Genomic DNA, 22,810 nt, shown 5'->3' with positions numbered 1-22,810 from the left:
TATATTAGATGAATGGGATGATTGAGACCTTGAATAGGGATTCCTAGTCATGAAAAAGGGGCTAGATGAGAGGTTCGATCAATTCAAATGAAAGGAATTTCGATTTCTTTTAGAGAAACTATATATGATCATTTGAAGCATGGGTGAAGACAATTGAAGAGAGAGAGAGAGATTGAATATTGAAATAATATTCTTGGATTGCTAGGCGTTTTTGGATTCAAAAAACTAGTAGATTGCAAGCTAATTTATTCAAGGAGAGGTATGAGGTTTAAGTTGGTTGAGTATGCAACGTTCAAGGCAAGATGGGTGACAAATACTTTGTCAGATCTTGAGCTAGAGAAAAGAGATGTCGTGATAGCCTAATTTATTTGTTATGAAGTAGACGATAAAGGTTCGTCTTGGGTCTTCTCGTTTTTGATCGATATCTTATTTTGAGGAAGTAGACGATGGAAGTTCGTTTTGGGTGTCCTCAGTTTTCGATAGATATCTGATTTTGAAAAAGTAGACGATGAAAGTTCGTCTTGGGTCTATTCGGTATTTTGTTTTCAGTCGGTTGTTGGACTTGAAAAATAAGACACTCAATTTGTGGCAAACAAAGGTAAAGATTATTTTGACATAATAAAGAATTGTTAATTCTAGTTTCCGCATATGTCAACGGGTATGAACAAAGATTGGGAAGAGTTGTTGAATGTCTCTAGTCGCTGAAGTAGCGTAATTGCCAAATTTACTTGTTGTTGTAAACTCTATGATTTTATCTTCTAAGGGCATTTAAACGGAAGTGGAGGTATAATGATTTATCTCGTGAATGGCTCGAATAGTGAAGATTGATGTGTGGCTCATAACTTTTTGATGGCGCGATATACCTAATGGTGGAGATTGTTATTCTTCTAAGGGCTCTTGAGTGGAGTGGAGGTGAAGATTGATGGGTACGGCTCGTGTATTTCCTAAGGGACGTGAAATTCGTCAAGGTGGAGATTTGTAATTTATTCATCACATCTCAATAAGCACGGTATTCGCCCAAGGTGGAGATTGTTGGGTTTTGGGCTCATATTTAATTAGAGTTTATATATTGTAATTGGGCTTTAAGCCTTTATTGGGCTTAGGAGTAGTAGTTTAGTCTTTTGGTTTTGATGTACTCCTATAAATAGAGACATTGTAACCTAGGGTTACTTGGACCATTATTCCATGGAATATCAATAGAATGGACGACTCCCCGAGGATGTAGGCATTGTTGGCCGAACCTCGTTATATCTTGTGTTCTTTATTATTCTTTACCACTTTATCTTTATATCTTCTTTTATCGCGTGTTTAGATTAGATCGTTTCTCAACAAGGTCAACCTCTTATTTTTCAAATGGGCTAACTTCGCTAGTATTGGCCAACCTCTTATTTTGTACATGGGCTAACTTTGCTAGTATTAGGCCACTATTATTTGCAAATGGGCTAACTTCGCTGGTATTGGGCCCATCAAGAGACATATATTATAACTTATAAATAGTTGGAGCAATCCTATAAGCAGTTAAGCACTAATTGCATTAGATAAACTAATTAGTATTTCATTAGAATATTAATTATTGTATTCATCTGTATCTCAAATATAAAGCACCTAGAAAATAAAATCAAAAGCCCTTTCAAAGTAATAAATCAAAAGCCATTTGTTTGTGATATTTTTAAGCATGTTCATTTTATGATGGGCTAAAAGAATGTTATTTTTACAAGTAAGATCGATTTTCTTAATTAATAAAAATAATATTACAAAATAATAATTAACAATAATGAGATGGATGCATATAATTATATAACAATAAAGAGTAGGGCTGGGTAGTATTAATTATTTATGGGAGGCAGCCGATGAGCTTCTTGGGAGGGCCTCCGGTGGCTCTATACTTGGCGGACAGTTCCTCCGCCTTGAGAAAGTCTCCAGCCCGTTTCGCTTCGATCAGCGCCCTCTTCTCTTCGGCTTCCTTGTGAATCATTGCTATCTTGTTCTTCATTTTCTCTATGTTATCCGCCTTCTTTTTCTCCATTTCCTCCTTCATATATATATATATATATAATTCATTTACACTTTTAAAAAATTATTTTAATTATTAAGCTAATTAATTACCTCAATCTTTTTCAAATCAGCTTCCACGGTCGCTTTCCTCGTGTTCTCCCAAGCAGAAATTGCAGACAACTTCTTTTGTGCTCTGTCCACATTTATTATAATTATTATTATCATAAACAACATATATACAAAATTTAATTAAAATATATATATAGATGTACGTACTTGTTCTCTGCTTTTGATTTCTCGCTTTCTTCCCATGCTTTGATTAAGGACTGTCTCTTCTCGTTTGCAACTCTTGCAAGCTCAGCATCTTATTAGTATCATATATATCATCAATTAGTATTATTGATTTAGATTAATTAATTAACTAATTAATTATAATGATCTTAATTACCTCGGCCGATAGAACCTTGAGTTTTTCGCTCATCTCCAGTGACTGCGGCGTCATCTACAATTTCTATAAAACAATTATAATTAATTAGATGAGAATTAAATGAGATGATAAGATCGGGTCGGGTCGGGTTTGTTACTTTGTAGATGATCAGATTTAGAACTATCAACAATCGTTAATATTGTTTTCTCCTCATTTACGGCGGCGGCTGCGTCTTCTTTGGAAGTTTCATGGCCGGCTTGGGTCGTGGGCGGTGGTTCTACTAGCACTTTTTTCTGTTCTAATTCCTCTCCCATAATTAATTAATATTCAAAGCCCCCTGTAATGCTTAATTTGAGTTTGAGACAATATATATATATATATATATATAAGATAAAAAGGGTAGGTAACTTATAAGTAGGTCAGGTGTATGTATATATAGAATAGACGTGGCTGGATGGATGGATGAATCGAAAATATATATATATATATATATATATATATATATATGTTTAACAGTTGGCATTTACCAACTGGTAAGGTCCGCCTACTTAGAAAATATCAACTTCTAATTGTCTTCGTCATCATCATCATATATATTCATCTACATCTATCTAATCTAGCTAGCTGTATTTACTTTTAACATTAAATAATACCCACTTTCTATTTTTTCTTATTTGTTTACAACTAAGCAAAGAAAAATAAAATGAAAAAGGACAAATACAAAACAAAAACCATAATCTCATAAAATGTCGACACAGAGAAAAAATTAGTTTTACTTTGACTTTTGTTTTTACCAACTTTAATATTTCAAGTTTAGTTTATATTTATAAACATTTTCATATTGATTTTTATTATATTAAAATTTTATATGAACCAACTCTAGCTTGTGGATCAGATTTAATGTTAAAAATTTAAATTGAAAATATTAATTTGATATTTAGGGTCTTTATATATATGATTGCGTTACAAGTTGTGTCAATATATATATGCTTTATCTGAATTAAAGGGAAACTGCTTATTCAAGAAGAAGATTCATGTTAGTCAAGACCACACTAAAGTACCTTATTACCTGCCAAACAAGTAGAACTTATTCTTTAATTTTGTTAACATTTAAAATAACAAGAAGCTTATGATTTATATTGGAGTTTGGTTTGATTCTGCTGGGTTACGTGTGATTCATTTTTATTGTTTTAATTTTTTAAAAGAAAATCGTTGTTTGATAAATAAGTAATTAGATTATTAGAAAAATGATTTTTTAATTAAAAATAAATAAACGATCTCTTCCTTCCGTGAAGCTTTATGCCATCTACATCAAGCCAGCTCGATTAGACATGGAAGGATCTTAGGAAGGAGTTGCCTTAATGGGATCGGTGTCATCAAATGAATGATTGAAAACCACAATTTTATTTTCTATTTTCTAATAGCTCCTTTTATTGTTATTTTATTAAAAAAAAATCTCTTCTATTGTATAAATATCATTATAACTATTAAATTATGTAATTTGTCAATTAAAATATTTAAATATGAAATAATACTTTAGTAATTTATCTTAAACAAATTTCAAATAATTCATTGTTTTTCATTCAAGACTTTTTCAAACAAATAAAAATTCTAAATAACCCAATATCAAACAAACTCTAATGCTTATTATAATTTTACTTATATCAAATCAGATTACAAATCATGTTTGATATGTGAATTATTTTGATCTAATGATCTGTTCTTTATATAAAGTTTTTAAAAAATATTACTTTAATTATTATTTTGATGAAAAGAATGATGGGTTAAGAATGTAAAACATAGTCCAAACAAATAAGTCCTAATACCAGTGACATGTCATATGTAAAATGACGTCATTGCATTAAAAAACTTCTTAAAAAATGTGAAAATTGTTGGGTCCGATTCCTCCTAAGTTGCTTGAGATTGGTTATTCAGGGAGATAAAATCAGTGACATGTCATATGTAAGATGTATGATAATTGCTTGAACATAAAGTATGTTTTTTTTTTTAATGTATAATGAATCTTTTGAGTGTCTTTCTGAATAAATAAATAAATAAATCATAACTATAAGCCTAAGACAGACATGAACTTGAGATCTGGATACAACTTTTTATACATTATATATATATATAAATATATATATATATATATATATATATATATATATATATATATATATATATATATTTAAATTTAAAAAACTAATACTAACAATGTAATCTTACTTTAGTTGAAGATGTTCTTGGTGAGAATTTAAAATTTGAGATATCTCATATGAAAAAATCAGAATAACTATATATATAACTTATTATTACTCTCCAAAGGACCAAAGCTGGTGCAGTATACTTGGAAGGAGGAGAAAATATAGAATATAACACAATAATGACATATTTCAAATAGAAGAATAACTATATTCATCTTCTACTTGTATCGGCCTAGACATAGCCGCGAGTATAACAAAAACTCCAAACAATACCGTCACAATTGCAGTGAAGTTAACAAGGAATGCCTCCGATCCATACTTGGCTAATCCAGAATTCTCAAGAAATGTTAACTTCTCCAAGAACCCTAATGCAGCGGTCAAAACAGCTAAAATGAATACGATAATTCCAACCAGCACGTGCCACGGTAGTGACTCCCCCCTGAACCAAGGTGCTCCACCAGGATAGAAGAAAACTACAAATCCATATATCCACTGCCACCAACAGACCAATATGTATTTGTAAGAAACAAATTTAGGGCAAGCAAAAGTGTTATTATTTGAGTACCTGAAGGGCGTATACGATGATGACTCCGAGCCCGATCCAGGAATGCAAGCTGTATAAATTGGCAATGTTGCTTTCATTGTGAAACTTAAATGCGGTGTAGATACCAATAATGCCTAGAATCAAGGCGGTTCCGTGAAGAACAAGATGGATTAGTTTCTTGGTCTCTTTCTTAAAAGGTAATCCCCTGTAGCTCATGATGGCTGCATGTAATGTAATACAGTACAAAGTAATCAAAACGCTACCAAGCTGTAAAACAACAACAACATCGACAAAGTGTATTTTATTTATTACCTTCACCACCCAGAATGATGAAACCAATCAACATGAGAACTGGATGAATCTGAGGACAAATAAGCAAAACAATAATGTCAGATTCAAAACAGAACTACAAGCAAAGGGGGTTATAAACAGAACAAAAGGCCAGAGACAATAGAAAAATGTCTGGTACTGTGAGGCAGTGCCCCCAGAAATTGCAAAGGGGGGTCTCCTGTGGAAGGACAGTAGACAAAAAAATCAAACCTAATATATTTGGGGAAGAAATGAGTAGTCCATGTTAAGGAGACCCGCCCTCATTTTTGCATCTGTTTAGTGTCGACCTTGACATAAACACTGCCATATCTTAAGTTTATCTGTTGAATAATCAACTATTGAACATCCTATTCAAAGATCAATCGTAGCAATAAAAATAAAGTCTTTCCTTTGAGTAGATCGGGAAAGCAAACACGAAGTGAAGGGTGTTTTTAGCCAGCAATTTAGAATCGTAAATCAGGACGAGCACTTGCAGATGAATAATCAACTCAATTGCACAAGTAAAATCAACAATCATGAGTAGAGAAAGGAAGGAAGACTTACATTGAAGATAAGGGATTTGTTTGTAGCTTCCCAGGCTAAGCCTCCCCTGAAGTGTATGCACCAGACGAGCACCAAAACCGCACCTGCTACGGCCAGTACATGTGCGATGATCGACACAGGCAATGCTTTGAGAGTTGTAGCCATGGTTCGGTCGGTCTTCTCTCTCTTTCTCTCTAATAACGGGTCTTCTTTGTTCTTCCTCTTAATAAAGTTTCTTCATTTATCTGGTCCAATTCATTCGGATGACACCCCTCTTTCTCTATTTCGTAGTTGGCCGTCCAATACTATTTTTTTTCTGCCAGTTAAGTAAACTTGATGAAGAAAATGTGATAAGAGTATAGTAACTAGTAAGTGTTTGATTAAATGGTTTTTTTTTATTATTATTAATAAGATAAATGATGGAACATTTTTAATATTTCTTATAAAAATATTTTTCAGAATAATTTGGAATGACTGAAATGCCCAATAAATCAATTCTAATTAAAAAAACTATTTGTATTTTTTTTATGTATAATTTTTTAAATAATAATTGACATTAACAATGACTAATTAGTGCTCAAATATGTCATCAAGGAAGTTTGGAGGGAAATAGGAAAGGTCCAAGGTGATTCGGAACCAAACAGAAGCTTCCTCGGATAAGTATAGACAAATGCCCTTGTTACTAAGACGCAAAGAATGTCATTGGTGTGTCAGATTTCCCCATTGGTGTGTTAGAAACTGATAGACTACCAAAATAGTGTAAAAGAAGCTTTAAGCATATCTTCTCATATTTTAAATTCCACTTAAATAAAAACTATTGGCCCACTTAGAAATATTTTGTCAGGATTCTTTTTTTTTTTTTTAAATTATCTAATGGATAAATGATGTCATATTTGAAACAAAACTTAATTATACACAAATTCAAAATTTTGTTAATGATATCTCATCTAAATTAGATCTAGAAAAATGTTTTTAAAGGACATTATTCTATTAACAGACCCATAGTAAACTCTGGGAGATCTTGCAGTCCTCTCCAAGAATAAATTGACCACAAACTGAAACCTATATCTCAAACTTCGACAAAGGTGTAGTGCTTGGAGCCTTGGCTCTGTTCAGGTGGGGCATGATCTGGGGTCAGATGTGACCCGTTACAGAGATATGACAACTATTCTTTGTAAGAAATAGTCAAATCTTAGAGAATCCATTTTCTATTTTGAAAAGACCAACCAAAGTTCTAACTTTTTAAACTTATTTGATTCATTAATATTAACTACACCAAAAATGTTTTGAGTTAAAGTATGGAGCGCTTTAAGTTGAAACGGAGGTTATGGCGGTGAGATGTTATGTTAGTTCTCGTTAATTCAAAAAAAAAAAAAAACTGCACTAAATATCTAAAGTAAGAAAAAGTTTGGCAGGATAGCGGGGAGAAAGATAATTTTTATTTTGATGTTAACTTGATTCTAAGACTATTTTTTAGTCTTTCAATATTATAGAGTTCCAGTCTCACCCTTGTAGCTAGGATAAAAAAGATTTATTAGGGCGGATAGCCTAGTGGATTAATGTTTGTATTATTAGAAATCTCAATTTTATGTGCTCATGTCTTTCATATAAAAACTTGGGATCTTATAATTAATCAAATTAAGTAGCACACAGAAATTATAGAAACCTAAAATAAATCTAATAAAGTAAAATATAATCCAAATTAAAATAGTTGTGTAAGATTCAAATCTAATAAAGTAAAATAAAAATAAAAATATGTCAAAATGTATTTGTATATATATATTGTGTTAAAATATACAAGAAAAAAAACATAATGTGGGGAAAAGAAGAGAATGATTTGAGAAGATTAGTTGACTTTCAACTTAATCCCATCACTAACCAATAACCATTATCAGACCACTTACTTCTAATTTCTAAACTATTACAAGAAGATGCAAGTAGTAATTATTTTCTAAGGCAAGAACCCCTGCACAAGTTATAATTTATAAGCAAATGCATGTTATTGATAGTCATATTTTATATTCAGAAGACATGGGGAGAGAGAGAGCACGTGGTTTCATATGATGACTAAAGATTAGTATTTTGAGTTTCCATATCACTTCCAAAGTCTATTTAATTCCACGCTGGAAGGCATGGACTGAAGGAGACATGCTGAGTCTGTCTTTGTTTGTGGGACATGTAATTACCCATCTTCCATTCAAATATATCTTTTGTATAAACTTTATATACTATAGAATTGATTTGATTTGATTTGATCTGATCCATTTCTAGTCAACCAACACAAACTTGAGATAAACATATACACGATCGAGCTAGCAACTGAGTTGACTCTAGAGTTATAAAAAAGACTTTACATAGAGATAATAATGGATCTGGTTCACTAACTATTCCAACATCACATAATTAGACTGGACTCATCTGGCACTGGCAGACTGGACCCAGTAGTAATGACTAATTAGTTTATCATATGAGTTGGCAATTGGCATCCTAATAATGGAAATGATTCCAGATCTAGCCCTTTGTATGAAACTTGATACATTTTCCCTGAATGCTAATATATCCTAATGGAAGATTGGAAGTGTATCAATATTAGAAGTAAGTTGACTTTTCTTTGTAGAATCAATTAAAAGGTCTTTTGCAGCTATCTATAAGCCACTGTAATACAAAAATAAAAGGTCTATATTGTCCAGACGTTTTGAATCTTTGATCATCGATTTGATATGTATCTTATCCAAGTTTTTTTTCAAGATGAGAGACACTACAGCGAATTAATTATGGAGTTGTTGCCCAATCAACAAGTGGGGCAACATTATAGCATGTATTAAGGCTGTTTTATGAATCTGTCTGTCAACCATCTTTCTTAGTTTACAGATGGTGGATTTTAGTTTGCCCTTGTAGAGGAAATAACATTAATAATAATCTAGAGCTACCCCTCTTATAAAATGAAGGTTCAATAATAAAAGAAACGAGTATCAGAAATAAGCTTATTAAATAGAATCTTTAGATCCAACCCTCCAAACCATTCATTGCATCAGATTCCTAAATTGAACTGAGCACTGAGTATTAACAAACTGCGACATTTTTTATTATACTCTCTAGTCTCTATCTACCTTATACCCTCTTATTATTTCCCTCCATGGAATGGAAGCATTATTTGTCGTCTTGAGGAAGTGAAGTGAAGTTTAGGTTGTAAGAACAAAGAAATTAAAAGTTGACTAAACCATGTTCTCATCAAGATGGAGAAGCGAAAAGAACAAGATCAAAGCAGTTTTCAAGTTGCAGTTTCAGGCAACTCAGGTATAGTGGAATAATTCTGGCAAATTTTGTCATGTTTCTAAATTGTAATGTGATCTGGTATAGATGACTAACCTGGTGTTGATACTCACGGTATGAATAGGTGCCAAAGTTGAAGAAGAAAGCCCTGATGATATCTCTTGTTCCAGCTGATATTCAAAGGCCGACAGTAAAACTGGAGAAAGCTGCAATTGTGAATGGATCCTGTTATTGGGAAACTCCCGTATATGAAACAGTAAAACTAACCAGGGAAACAAAGACCGGAAGGATTAACGAGAAAGCTTACCATTTTGTAGTGTCAACTGTAAGTCAGATCATACTCTCTCATCAGCATTGCAGCTTTATTTAGATGGTCTCATCTCATGCAATAAGGAAACCTGCAGGGATCATCTAAATCAGGTTTCCTGGGATCAGCCTGTCTGAACTTTGCAGATTTTTTAGAGGAAGAAGAAGATAAACCTCTTTTGGTCTCATTGTCCCTGTATGGATATAACCAGGAAGAAATTTCGACAATGTTGCTAGTAAGTAGCACTTCTTAGCCGATTGTACACATCAAGTAAAGATAATGGAACTGACATGAATGTTAATTTCATATTGGCCAGGTGACAATTCAGAAAATGGAGGGACCTGATCATCAAAGGTAATAATGAATTGGCCTTTTTGTCAATTTTTTGCATACAAAGAACTAGAAAAATCTCTGGCTAAAGGTAATAAAAAGTTAACCTTTTCAAAACAAAACAAAAAAAAGAACTACAAAAATCTCTCAATTAATTAGGCTGTTTTGTTTTAAGAAGAAAATTATCTTGATAATGATCCAAAAAAAAACTACATTTGTTATGTTTGTCATAAATCACAATGTTCTAGAAAATAAGTTGATCTTGATCCGAAAAATAATGATTATGACTGAGAAAAAAATCCCCATACCAAATGAAGCAACAAATACATTATTGAAATTTGAATCATGATCTACAAAATAATTGTATACCATGTGAAGCAATAAAAAACACACGATAATCTAAATTATAATCCAAAAATATACTCTGATCATGATCTAGAAAAAATCTTATATACCACAAAAAAAAAAAATCACTTCCCATTTTCACTTGCGCAATTTTTCAATTTGAATGTGACAAAATGCTATAGTTTCCAAAAAGGCTGGTAACACAATTATCCTTATTGTTATTCAGATGCATTGAAGCAATTGAAGATGCAATAGATGATTCCCAAGATAGAATGGTAGAGTGTAAATACCAAGACACTGATGAAAATGCAACATTAAATTTTGTTGAGGTATGTTCTAGATTTAATTTGCTTTCACTGTGCACACATTCTCAGCAGTATTTCTCCAGAAATGATTTTTGAACATTAAATACCTTTTCTTTGAAAATGGTCATGAAGACCCAAACGCATGATCTTGCAGCCTTGCGCTCTACTCGAACATTAAATACCTGTATTGATAGAAAAGACAAAGTTAGCATAAACAACAATCTTGATACTTTTCTTTTCGAAAAAAAAATAAATCTTGACACTTTGACAGGCAACTAGAAATGAAGAACATGGTAGAATCTCTACAAATCCTCAGTATGCAGCATCAAACTACATGCATCAGAGATCAAACACGGATGGTTCACTTGGTTCAGCATCTGATGGAAGTACGTTTGACTCCATTAACAGTTCTGAGGAGATGTTACTGGAAGAGACACCTCCAAGGGAATCTGAAACAGAAATTTCTAGGCTGCAAAGGCATGCAGAAGTGATGGATCTGGAAGTGCAGGCTCTGCGGAAGCAAATAGTAAAAGAAGGTAAAAGGGAACAGGAACTATCAAGACATATTCTCAGTCTGAAAGCAGAGCATGATGCACTAGAAGAAGAGTATGATCAACTGAAGAGTATGCTGAATACAGAAGTGCCCAATCAATTGAAGATGGAGATTGAGCAGTCAAAATTTCTGTTGGAGGAATTAAGGAAAGAGCTAAATCATGAAAAGGACTTGAATGGCACATTAAGATTTCAGTTGAAGAAGACTGAAGATTCAAACTCCAAATTGATTTTTGCACTAAGAGATGTTGAAGAGATCTTGGAACAGAAAAATGGTGAAATGGTTGATCTTTATGCGAAAGAAAAACCAAACAGTACATCTGAAGATGCTCCAGTAGAAATTCTTAAACAGGAAATCCTAGACTTACATAATGAAATGGAAGTTTGTAAGAGAGAAACGGAAGAGGTAAAGTTGCAAAGGGAGAAGCTTGTCATGGAATCAGAGACATTGAAGAAAGAAAACCTTGAAATATCTCAAAAGTTGGAACAGAACTTAGCAGAGGAAGTTAAGATGCAGAATGAGTGCTTACAATATTTCAAAACTGCAGAGGATCATGCACTTGAGGTGGAGAGATTGGAGAAAAAAATCAAGAAACAAGCACTGGAATTGTCAGTATCTTCAAGTACCATCATTGAGCTCCAAAACCAGGCAAAAGACATGGAGAAAGAGCTCATAAGGCAGGCACAAGGATTTGAGGAAGCTCTGGAAGGAATAACACGTGCTAAAGTTGAGCAAGAGCACAAGGCTATCAAAGCAGAGGATGTCTTAAGAAAGACCAAATGGAATAATGTCATCATAGTGCAGAGAATACAAGAGGAGTTCAAAAGGATTTCTCTAGGAATGGAAACAAAGGTGAATGAAAATGAGAAGTTAGCCACCAGAGCAGTTATGGAAGCTAATGATCTCCGGCTGCAGAAAGAAGCTCTGGAAGAAATGCTGCAAAAGGCCAATAAAGAACTAAGGCATGTCAATGAGAGGTTTTCTGTATTGCTTCAAGATGTTTCAAATGAAACAGACACAAAAAGAAAACAAATAGATCAGATGAAAGAGGAACTCAAAGAAAAGTGCCTGCAGATTGAGAATTTACAGAAGCATGTGGAAGAAATTCAGAATGCTTTCTCTTTGGAAAGTCAAATACTAAGGGATGAGATGGAAAAGATCAAAATGGAGAACAGATTAGTTGGAAATCTAGAAGAACAAGGCAGATATGAAACAGAATATGTTAAGAAATCAATTGATGTGCAAGAACTGCAGCAAAGTTGGAGTGAAGAAAGAAACAAGCTAAAAAGAGAACTTGATTTAGTGAGAAAGGAAGCACAAAAACTGGAAGAAGAATCGAAAGCAATAAGGCCGTTGAAGGATGAAAATGAGATAAGAATAAAAAATTTGCTGTCAGACATAGAAGCACATCAAAGTCAGCATAGTCAACTTAAGCATCAATTAGCTGAAGAGGAAATGAAGAATGAAAACCTCAAGAAAGAAGTTTTCAGATTAGAATCTTATGTTCAAGGAAAAGAAAATAACATCACTGTTGATGCAAGTAAATCCCAAGCTATGGAGGAAGGCGCAAGTCCAGATACAGAAAAAGTCGCATTGAACAACAAGGGTTCTGCTTTGCTAGTTGTCAACCCAGCTAAGGTAATGGTCAGTATAACAATAATTTCACTTCAGAAAAGAATTCAATTCCGATTAAAAGTCTCAGGTTTAAAAAGCAATGCATACCTACTCTTTGCAACTGTTTACAAAATTCATAGGATAAAAAGCATATATACACTGAACTTTTCCAAATGGTGCAATTATATATATGAAACATGAAATGCCAAAAGGGAAAATATACCATAAACTACTTTAACTAGTGCAAAAATACGCATTCATCTCCTTTTCATTATTAATGTCTGCTAAGAAAAACTTAGCAGCCACCCTTCCCCCGATAAAGGGGAGGGGCTTGGTGTTAAATTGTCTTTTCAAACTAGATAAAATAAGTGATAATAACAAGGAATGCAAATTCAAGATGGAAAGACTAAAATTTCGATGAAACCATGAAAAGTTGTGATATCAACTGAAACTTACTATGAAGTATTCTCCCCAGCTTCATGGTTCAGGATCGGCTAAGAATGTTGCTGCAGACATTGTAAAGTTTGGCTTTAAGAATCCAATGATGGGCTGTATGGAACAAGCTGCCAACATATCCATTGAAAGGTATTTTCTTCTGAACAAGATAATTTAATTTCCATGTACTGGACTCTCTCTGACAGTAACCTTATCAGTCACAGAGTTAATATTCTACATTGAGATGATATGGTAATGAACTTGCTCTATGTCACAGTGAACCAGGAACATGTTCGGGAAAGGAGCTCAATCTTTCTATTTCCACAGTAGGAGATCAACAATATAATTTTCAGTTGCTACATGAAGTTACACAGATTAAGGAAAAAAATAAGAGCATGGAAATAGAGTTGAAAGAAATGCAAGAGAGATACTCAGAGATAAGTCTCAAATTTGCGGAGGTAGAAGGTGAGCGGCAACAACTGGTAATGACTTTACGGAACTTGAAGAATGGTAAGAAGACTTAGCAGTTACTGAGAAGAAGACATCCTGGAATTGGGAACAGTTTTCGATGCCAGGACACAGGGAGTTTTTGGATTAGGAAGTCATGGTATTCCTTTCGGCTTTCGCCTTTGCATACACAAAAAATACCTTGTATATTAATGAAGCAATAGTATATAATTTGATTCAGCTTATATGTTCTCTGTATCAATACATTATAATTAACTTCTAAACAAATCTATTATGCAAAGGATGCATCTTCGTATTAAAGCATACACAAATCCCAACAATGACCCTGTGTTAGCACTGTCCTAAGCCATTAAGCTAAGATATTTGAAGAAAAAATAAGATTATTTTAGAACACACAATTCAGAAGGCTTTTTCACTGACCTTGAGAGGTTTTTAATTAATGTCTTCAGTTTGTGCAGTGTGAGTTATTAACTTCCATGACAAGCAGCAGCAAAATAGAGGTGAACATGTACAAGACAGAATTGAACAGAGCAATAGTAATTTTTCATTTTAGGCCAACTGAAAAGTCTACTGACCAAATTTGGCTTAGGATAAAAAAAATAAAAAATAACTTTTCGTACTCACTGGAGCTTACCGGATATTATGAAGAGAATATTCTTTAGCTGAACAAAATGTGGCCTAGCTATAGATCTTACTGGAGCTCAAAGAAACAAAGATATGCTTCAACAGAAAAATGGGAAGTTCTTCTCAGGTTAAATTTAGAGCTTCTTGTAGGTGATTAGAAAAAGATAAACAATAAAAAACTTCCAGTTCATGATGTAGTTATATGAAGGAATGAAACCACCAAGTCCAATAATGTTGATCATATATGATGAGTGTCACTGGTTTCAGCTAATTAATCGAGTGGTTAAATCGTCTGTTTGTCGTGTCAGCCTCTTTTTCACTGTCACTCCAGATCAACTTAGCCTGCCCTCTTCCTCCACCTGTTGAGAAGGATAATGTCTGCAAGTGGGAAGAAAAGTCAATTCTAGTCACTGTAAAGTTTAATTACAGGTATTTGTGTAAATATTTAAGCACCTGTCTAGCTTTCTTGTCTAGTGGAGTCCATGCTGGATTAGGAAAGCCAGATTTCTTCTCATTGGATGACAAAATAGATGGTTGCAATGACCCTTTTTGCTTCTTTGGTTCGATGGTCTTTCTGTTAGAGGTACCTCCTTGATACTTGTAGAAGTCTAGAATGGAGGGACTTTTTCTTTTCTTCCCTCTGGAAATATTGTCAGGACGCCCAAAATAAAGGGGTGATTTATCACATGGAACTGTTTGACGGTGCAACCTGCTTTTCTCCCTCACTCTATTTAGAAATTCTATAGTCCAAGGGGATCCTTGTTGCTGTTGATTCGAATGAATTGCCATGGAAAGAGGTGTCCTGTAGCTTGAAATATCCTTCTCCTGAACTGACTGCATATGAAAATTTTCATCTTTCGGCATTGACCCATGGAGGGTCTTCTCATGCTGCTTCATAGGAAAATTATACTTGATGGCATTGGCATTTGTATGTTGATCAAATTCTTTCATCATGTGGTCAAGATCATTTCCAGGATCCCACATACAGAAATCAGGGTTGATATCGGCAGTTGTAGAGAAAGGAAGAAGAAAATTACTACATGATGATTTTCTTGACGTCTCAGAATCTGCCTCCACATGATCAAAATCCAATTTTGGGATAGAAAAGGAAATGGTTGACTCTAAAACCTTATTCTTCTTGATGTTGACAATTTCACCTCTAATGTCCTGCCCAAGATTCACCGAATTATACATGGAATCCTTTTCGTGGCACGAGTATTTATCAATTCCCTCTTCAAGAGTAAACAACTTATTATCCATAAGATCAAGAGATCTGTAACCCCTAGAATTATTAAATTTTAGACCTTCAACAAACCCCATTTCTTCTCCGGAAATTTTCTCAACATTCGGGACACTGAAGTTAAGAGTCTGAAAAAGTGAGTTAGCATCGGCCAGTGTCCCAGTATCTTTGTAGCGTCTTGGTTCCTTTATATAACTTAGGCTGTGATCAGGATATTGTGTTTCAGATTCTAAGCGACGTAATTTATCTCTAGATTGTTTCTTCTTTTCAGAATCTCCCCTGCAACAATAGTTCTCCAAATCAGGAGCAGAGGACACTGAAGAGGAGCAGTCAGTCATTCCAGATTTTGAATCATCTCGCTCCCCATATCTGCATAAAGTGCTTAATAGGCCCATGCTCTCATCAGGAACGTGATACTTATGCGTTGCAAGGACCCTTCTGTCATGGGAATATTGAAGAAACTGGGCAAGAGGATCTCCTGATGACAAAATAGCATGAGCTGCGAGTGGATTAATTGAAGGAAACATGGTAAGAAAGGATTCAGCTAGCATCTCAGATTCAGGCATTGCAGGATATCCACCGTTAATTGACTTACTGGAACATGAAATACAGTTCAATATAAATTGATTTGTTGACTCTGAAGTGTACGAGTAGAAGATCTGCAAAACAATTCTCAAGCTAGCTGCAGCAGCATAGAGTTTATCTGATGACTCCATTGCAGCTGAAAGGAAGTCAGATTCTCCTTCAAATACCTGACAAAGAGGAGATTATCAAACCAAGCCTCGAAATTCCAAAAACGCTACAAACACATGCTCCTATAGAAGCACAATAATAAAAAGAAGATGCAGTTAGCATTCAAGATGATCAAACTTCTTATCAATAAAACTAACATTGGTCCATCATTATGCCAATGAATAGATGAGGCAATTACCATAATGCAGCCGGTGAAAGCAAAACTCAGCGAGGTTAAGACATTGGCTGCAATGTTGTCAATGCACAGAGGTAAGCAGGAAGCAGCAGAACCAGAAGCACATGCTTCTGTTTGAATATTTCTGCAATTATACCATACAAAGCATGTTGCAGGAGAAATAATGATGTCGACAGGCAATTTTAGATCTCGCTCTACAACCTGAAATCCTTCTTTTTCCATTGTAAGAATCCTCTGATACGTATTTCTTCTGGAAATTAACATTTCTTTTTCCAGGTTTTGAGTATTTACAATGATGACTTTCCCCAGAAACGAAGTAGTGTTCATAAGTCTATGATTTTTCTCCATAGGTTCAGGAGGAGCTCTCAGAGATCCATTGAAAGATTCCATTCCATCTCTAGTAGATCCTCCGTCACACTTCATCTCATCAGGCACAAAGTTCACTATGTGTTCTAACTTCTGTAAGCTGTCTCCAAGATTCAGCCTGGGAGGATCTACATCCTAGAGTATCATAAAATATCAGCAAACTGTTAAAAAAAAGAAATACCAAATGGATAGGTGAAATATTACAATCACACAAGAAAGTATGAACGAGAACAAACATAAATAGGTTCATTTGTTTATACAAATTTAATTGTTTATACCAAATTGTGTTCTTTATTATTATGATTTTGCTTTGATCAATGCTACTGTATGATAACAATAATACTGTAATAGTGCCAAGATAAAAGGTCAATCAGTATCTTGCTCTTAGAAATTAGTAAGAGGGCTTCTAATTGTTGTCTAATATATGATAGATTGCCTCAACATACACCTTCCTTAAGTCATGCATGCTTCTTTTATTCAATCTCCTATAAGCTAGTTATTCTTCAAATTGATCCATAGAGACGGTCATGCAACAAACAGACAACACAATCATACTTACTTTCCTATATATGGGCAGGAGCTAATTTAAAAAAATAAAAGAGTTTGTCTATGGGGGACAATAGCCACCAATAAGAAAAAAACAATGTTTTTTTCTATGAGTAATGGTGACAGATTCTTCAAATGAATGGTGAATAACATCTTAGACGAGCAAAATAGACTTGCCATTCTGAAATCAATCTTCTGAGGCATTTCAGGACCTCTACATGGTGCTTTCTGCACACAAGTATCCTCCAGCTCAACCTTGATGAAGTGAAGAACAGGGTAGGCAGATAACTTTTGGGATATAGAGGATATTCTGGATGAGGAGCGTGAGCCTCCGTATTCCAAGATAATGTGAAACTTTTCAAATGGGAATGATGCAGAGATATTCCTTGAAAGTAAACCAAAGAAAAATAGTAGACAAGTTATTACAAATATATGTGCCAAAACAGCCAGAACATAGAGTGTGTTGAAGATGAACAGCTGAAGATATCTAGTCTGATGAAATAGAGCTGGATATATGTACTAATATATGTATTAACATATATGTATGTGTGTGTGGAAAAGGAAATATAAGAACTATGTTTAGCAAAGAGAAAATCTTTGGTTTTCAAAAAAGAACTATGTTTAGACATCAATCAATATGTGGAATCCTACAGGTAGACAAAGTCTAGACATAAATCAATAAGTTGTATTTTCTTGTAATTGTAACTGCAGCTTCTTAGCATTAACCATAACATGAAGAAACAGTAAATCTAGCAGAGAACTGGAAAAGGAAACACAGGAACCTGAAACCAACTCAGGTATTATATTATATAAATTTGCCAGAACAAAAATGAAAACTTACTCGCTGGAAACCAAATAGCAATCCGAACCCTGCATAATGTCCGCATCATTACAAATGTAGGACATGCCATGAAGACCTGTGTTTTCATTAATGATTTGCTGATCACTATATAGTATCTGCAGGGAACTTAACAGCTTTTTTAATGGCCACCAGAAGACTTGATCAGACACCAGTAGAAATTTTGTAGCCTGTCTACCACTGGACAGCAAAATCTCCTGTATTGTCCTAAGAGATGGATGTGATTCGATAATGTCACTGTCAGCTATCTTATGCATATCTGCAATCAACTTGTAGAGAGAACTAAGTTTGCACTTCAAGATGTCAACAGATCCACACAACTTATCTATATAGTGAAATGCTGCATGGATTCCAAAATAACACAAGTACCAACCCAACTGCTTAATTGCACAGATTGCGATAAATACCATGTCTTTGTCATCATAAACATTAGAAGAAATGCAGCTTGTTAACTTTTCTTTAGGAAGCCTAAGCAATTCAATAATGTCCGGCTCTGGAGGCAATTTCTGTTCTCTTGCTGAATACTTGTCACTCTTCAACAATGCTAGATAGCTTTCTTGGCAATCATTTAGCACTTTCAGAAAATTATCAGATAATTTTACTTCATGCAACTTGAAATCCCACTTCTGCAGTTTCAGTTCAACTGTTGGAAATGGATCAGTGGGATCAAAGGATGATCCCAATGGAAATGTAGTTTTCTTACTAGACAAAGTCTCTGCAGGTTGACAGATCTTCTCTGAAGACTCCTGATGATTTAAGAGAAAATTAAGATCATGAATTTGGTGTCTTGCTTTGGACAAGGAAGGTTGAACAGCACTAGTGTCAGATAGACCAGTAGGTTTTTGACTTTCTCCTTTCAATCTACTGGCAGCAATATTCCCAGAGAAAACACTCTCATTTGATAAGCATCCAGTATTTAAGGTCAAAGATTCCTTGTTTTCCTTTGTTTTCAACCCTTTTGAATTATCACCTAAGGAAATAATATCGATGACCATTTTTCCATCATTAACAAATTCTGTAACAGAATATGAGCTGTAATCATCTATAACCAGCATTTTTTCCCAACAAAAGGAAAAGCTATAACTGTTTTTATAACCTTCTTCAAGAAGATGCCAATCTAAATAAATCTCGTTGGATGCAGAATGAGGCTCTAGCTTCAGCGCTTCTAGAATTTCCTCAAGAATTACATCCATAGACTTTACTGTTTCATCATTAAATGTAGGAATTGGTAGTGACTTGAACAAGCCATCCTCTAAGGTGAGTTGAGGACCGACAATCAAATCATTGAAATTCATAGAATCTGTAGCCTTGGCAAGCATATGTTCATATCCTTGTTCACAGACTCCTTGAAAATTCAAAAAGACATCAAAACTATGGGATATGTCATTATCAAGAAATTGGATTGTCTCAAAAGTCAACTGGATTGATGGAAAGACAAAACTATCATCTACTTTTCCATTTGGGAATGAGTATCTTTGATTGATCATTGAGTACTCAATGATGCTTATCAAATCACTCTCCGAAGAAAAGCTTAAGAATGACAAATCAACTCCAAGGTCCTGGTCTGTAAACCCTTGATTGAAGACATGCTTTGTGATGTCAATGTCCACAGAACTCAAAAGCTCATTGCAACTAACAGGTACTCCACCCGTTTGTGGACAGGGCTCAGGTTCAATATCTTCAAGAAGAAAAGTATCCTTCATAACAGGAATGTTTCCAAACAATCCCAGACTAATATCATCTACCTCAAAGAAAGGAAACATGTGAATCTGGTTCTTATAAGAATCGGTGCATTCTGGAGGAGACGCCTTCTGCTCAAAATCGCAGTCTGGAATAATCTCATCCACCATATAAACAGATTCTTGAATCTTAGATGGACATTGAATAACTGGAAGGAGCATACCCTGTGATATACAGTGGAGTGTCAATTTTTTTAATACAATGTCTACTGACATCTATTGAAAAATAGATCGATGAAAACAATGGATGGTGGCAGCTAATCGTCCATAAATATCTATCTACTGTGGATGGATATGCTTATAGAAACAAATGTAAACAGACAGGTTATCAACCATAGACTGTTGGTGTGCCACCTCATTGGAGTACAATTAATCGTAACATGTTAGTCATTTGAAACACATCACAGTTGTCATATTATTACCTTATCATTTTCAGGATTCACGTGCGCAAGAAATAGTTCAAGCCTGTCTTCTCCAGGGAAGCAATCAGTTTGCTAAAAAAAGGAGATGATGCATAAGAATATGGAGAAGGAATAATGGGTTTTCCATCCTAACAGTTTAAATAAATGAATGAATCAATATACAAAGTTATTCACCAAACAAAGATCCTGCTCTGGCACTTCAAACAGGAGAAGTCCATCTCTATCCATACAACCAAAAAATGGAACATTATCCTCCTGCAATAAAAGGAGATTAATGAAGGCCGTTAAATGGATGAAAAATTCTCATTTTGTGCCATGCTCATGTGCAAACTAACGAAGGTTTCAAAAAACATGAATCTTGACCAATATTTGAGGGATGAAAAGGGAGAAGGTGTTGAAAGACTAATTTTGGTGCAGTTAATTCTGAGGCAATGAATAAAGGTCAAGAACTTTTTTCTTTTTTTTCCAACCAGATTCATTTGAATTGAAAGATAAAATTAAATCAGAAATATCTAACAAGATAAATACTGACATATAAGTATTGTGATATAACAACAGGCTGTTAAATATGTACATTTCCGCCACTAACACTTGTGAAAATCAGGTAATAGTGTACCTAGGTGTATCACAAGAATATATAAGCTTCAAGAAACATGATTATAAGAACCAAACTTTATCTTTCATCAGAGTTAGTGTTATTTCCTCTCAGAAAAAATGAAAAAAATCCTTACCATTTAAAACAGCACTGCTAATCTAAATAATAGATGGAAAAATACTAATTTTGAAGATTTTTACAATTGCGAGTGAACTTATAGCAGTAAAAATAATAATAAAGAAGATCAACCAACTTTTATAGCATTAAAAAGAGAAGTTAACAGATAGGCTTTACTTTGTGCCATTTCTTTATTAATATTTTCAGTTTTCACATATATGTTCCTCATTTCCCTGACTTTCATTTAGTTCATTTCCTTATCTTTTGAGGTTCCATTTCTATGAAATTTGAGTACATCAGAGCACTAGCTTTACAAATGAAGTCCATCAACTACTATTCCCTAAGAGAAGCCAGAAACGCTACCTTAAGCTTTATAAACACAACAAAGAATAACTAATAGCCGAAACATCAGAATATACTATTCTGAGTTATACAGCAGCAAAAACAATAGAAGAGACCTGGAAAGAGCTCGACAAGCATATTTTCGATTGAGTAATAAAGTAAGTTACCTCAGAAGTCCATATCTGGCTAGCTCCAGCATCTTCAGAGGACGGCCGAGCGTCAACGATATCTGCAACTCCAGCATCAATATCGCAAGGGAGAATATCGGATAACAATTTAGATAGAGAATGTTCAATCTGAAACGTCTCGATTTCGAGAGGAGCGTGGAGATAAGATGCGTGATCGAAGCAGTGAAGATCTTCGACCGTAGAGAAAGGAGAAGGCGAAGGCGGAAGCTGGGGCAGTGGCAGGAGGAGGAACTCTAGGTTTGCTAGAACACAAAGTGGTGCAGGATTGAAGCAGTCGATGACGTGAAATCGAGTTCTCATCTCTAGCTTTCTCTCCTCTTTTGTTTGAGAGGAGTTCGAACAACGAAGAAGGCAAGTGTGATTAGCTTGAACTGATAAAGCTGTGAACGGTTTTATGCATCATCACTTGGCGCGCTCGGCTCTAACGTGCCTTTGTGAGCTTGGATTTATAAAATAAGCCACGTTTAACTTTTAAAATGAAAAATTAGATGTTTATTTAAAAATATAAGAAAATGAGGTGAAAACTAGTCGAGTTTAAGCTAGTCTGAGAGTTCGACTTGATTAAATATTTTTTAACTAAAACTCGAACAGAAGTCGAACGAGTTTATAAATTTACGAAAATCTTAAACTAAAATTAAATTTTTAAATATTTGTAAAAAAAAGGTTATTTATTTTAAATTTTATGTTTTAATATTAAATGAAATAAAAAAAATACATTATTCATTATCATGCTCGAAAATACAAGTAATCGAGCAAATATTATTTTGAGCTCGACTCGAATATTAAACGAGTTGACTCGACCTCGACTCGAACTTGATCAAAGTCAAACTCAAGTCGAGTTTTGACTGAGCGGCTCGCGAGTGGCTTGACTCATTTGCAGCCTTAATTAGGAACGAAATAAAAACCGCATTAAATCACTTGTGCAGAAGAGAAATAAAAATATATATATTATACTAAAAATATATATAATAAATAAATAAAAATATATGGACAAAAATCTCCCAAACATTCTTCTTTGCACATGTGACAGAGACCATTGAATTCGTTACCTTGTTTTCATTATAACTTAACCCAAATCATTTCTCAAAAATAATAATACAACATTGATCTAGAATACTTAAAATAAAATAAAAAATCTTAAACAATAATTGAAGCAACATTTAGACTGTCTCAATTTTCAAAGCCAAATATG

The 22,810-nt window shown here is 34.2% G+C and overlaps 4 protein-coding genes across 5 annotated transcripts; 1 reads left to right on the top strand and 3 right to left on the bottom strand.

Moving 5' to 3' along the window:
• Nucleotides 1–1,723: 1,723 nt before the first annotated feature.
• LOC124925427 (remorin-like) lies at nt 1,724–2,862 on the bottom strand. The gene is made up of 5 exons (XM_047465423.1): nt 2,580–2,862; nt 2,444–2,506; nt 2,272–2,359; nt 2,107–2,188; nt 1,724–2,032 (listed from the first exon to the last, which is right to left on the bottom strand). Exons 1-5 carry the CDS (start codon nt 2,734–2,736, stop codon nt 1,835–1,837), a joined length of 588 nt encoding a protein of 195 aa, XP_047321379.1. The 5' UTR covers nt 2,737–2,862; the 3' UTR covers nt 1,724–1,834.
• A 1,836-nt stretch (nt 2,863–4,698) lies between these two features.
• On the bottom strand, nt 4,699–6,313 carry LOC124925426 (transmembrane ascorbate ferrireductase 1-like). Its single transcript, XM_047465422.1, has 4 exons — nt 6,044–6,313; nt 5,483–5,531; nt 5,192–5,391; nt 4,699–5,118 (listed from the first exon to the last, which is right to left on the bottom strand). Exons 1-4 carry the CDS (start codon nt 6,185–6,187, stop codon nt 4,816–4,818), a joined length of 696 nt encoding a protein of 231 aa, XP_047321378.1. The 5' UTR covers nt 6,188–6,313; the 3' UTR covers nt 4,699–4,815.
• Nucleotides 6,314–9,177: 2,864 nt separating this feature from the next.
• Nucleotides 9,178–13,738, top strand: LOC124925425 (interaptin). The gene is made up of 8 exons (XM_047465421.1): nt 9,178–9,319; nt 9,420–9,620; nt 9,700–9,837; nt 9,919–9,956; nt 10,504–10,606; nt 10,854–12,773; nt 13,225–13,334; nt 13,462–13,738. The coding sequence occupies exons 1-8, from the start codon at nt 9,245–9,247 to the stop codon at nt 13,706–13,708; spliced, it is 2,832 nt and encodes a 943-aa protein (XP_047321377.1). The 5' UTR covers nt 9,178–9,244; the 3' UTR covers nt 13,709–13,738.
• Nucleotides 13,739–14,276: 538 nt separating this feature from the next.
• On the bottom strand, nt 14,277–21,961 carry LOC124925423 (protein SHORTAGE IN CHIASMATA 1). Of its 2 annotated transcripts, XM_047465420.1 has the most exons (9): nt 21,598–21,961; nt 20,551–20,631; nt 20,377–20,448; nt 18,198–20,119; nt 17,534–17,741; nt 16,448–16,945; nt 16,112–16,268; nt 14,730–16,015; nt 14,277–14,654 (listed from the first exon to the last, which is right to left on the bottom strand). In XM_047465420.1, the coding sequence occupies exons 1-9, from the start codon at nt 21,916–21,918 to the stop codon at nt 14,544–14,546; spliced, it is 4,656 nt and encodes a 1,551-aa protein (XP_047321376.1). In that variant the 5' UTR covers nt 21,919–21,961; the 3' UTR covers nt 14,277–14,543. The 2 variants fall into 2 exon arrangements, with proteins under 2 accessions (XP_047321376.1, XP_047321375.1); XM_047465419.1 differs by having other exon boundaries at nt 14,730–16,268.
• Between the last annotated feature and the right edge of the window lie 849 nt (nt 21,962–22,810).

Source organism: Impatiens glandulifera, chromosome 2 (assembly GCF_907164915.1).
Source record: "Impatiens glandulifera chromosome 2, dImpGla2.1, whole genome shotgun sequence".
NCBI lineage: Eukaryota > Viridiplantae > Streptophyta > Magnoliopsida > Ericales > Balsaminaceae > Impatiens > Impatiens glandulifera.
The sequence above is the reverse complement of the archived record's forward strand: the minus strand, read 5'-3'. Positions and strand labels throughout refer to the sequence as shown.

Excerpts from the sequence above, each read along its gene's own strand:
- LOC124925427 (XM_047465423.1), bottom strand. The coding sequence starts at position 2,736 with ATGGGAGAGGAATTAGAACAGAAAAAAGTGCTAGTAGAACCACCGCCC. Across the intron at positions 2,360-2,443 it reads TCAAGGTTCTATCGGCCGAG|ATGCTGAGCTTGCAAGAGTT; the intron begins GTAATTAAGATC and ends GATACTAATAAG. Across the intron at positions 2,033-2,106 it reads CTGATTTGAAAAAGATTGAG|GAGGAAATGGAGAAAAAGAA; the intron begins GTAATTAATTAG and ends ATATATATGAAG.
- LOC124925425 (XM_047465421.1), top strand. The coding sequence starts at position 9,245 with ATGTTCTCATCAAGATGGAGAAGCGAAAAGAACAAGATCAAAGCAGTT. Across the intron at positions 9,838-9,918 it reads AAATTTCGACAATGTTGCTA|GTGACAATTCAGAAAATGGA; the intron begins GTAAGTAGCACT and ends CATATTGGCCAG. Across the intron at positions 13,335-13,461 it reads GCCAACATATCCATTGAAAG|TGAACCAGGAACATGTTCGG; the intron begins GTATTTTCTTCT and ends TCTATGTCACAG.
- LOC124925423 (XM_047465419.1), bottom strand. The coding sequence starts at position 21,918 with ATGAGAACTCGATTTCACGTCATCGACTGCTTCAATCCTGCACCACTT. Across the intron at positions 20,632-21,597 it reads GCCAGATATGGACTTCTGAG|GAGGATAATGTTCCATTTTT; the intron begins GTAACTTACTTT and ends CTTTTATTGCAG. Across the intron at positions 20,120-20,376 it reads TGAATCCTGAAAATGATAAG|GGTATGCTCCTTCCAGTTAT; the intron begins GTAATAATATGA and ends TGTATATCACAG.
- LOC124925426 (XM_047465422.1), bottom strand. The coding sequence starts at position 6,187 with ATGGCTACAACTCTCAAAGCATTGCCTGTGTCGATCATCGCACATGTA. Across the intron at positions 5,532-6,043 it reads ACAAATCCCTTATCTTCAAT|ATTCATCCAGTTCTCATGTT; the intron begins GTAAGTCTTCCT and ends ATTTGTCCTCAG. Across the intron at positions 5,392-5,482 it reads CATCATTCTGGGTGGTGAAG|CCATCATGAGCTACAGGGGA; the intron begins GTAATAAATAAA and ends CATTACATGCAG.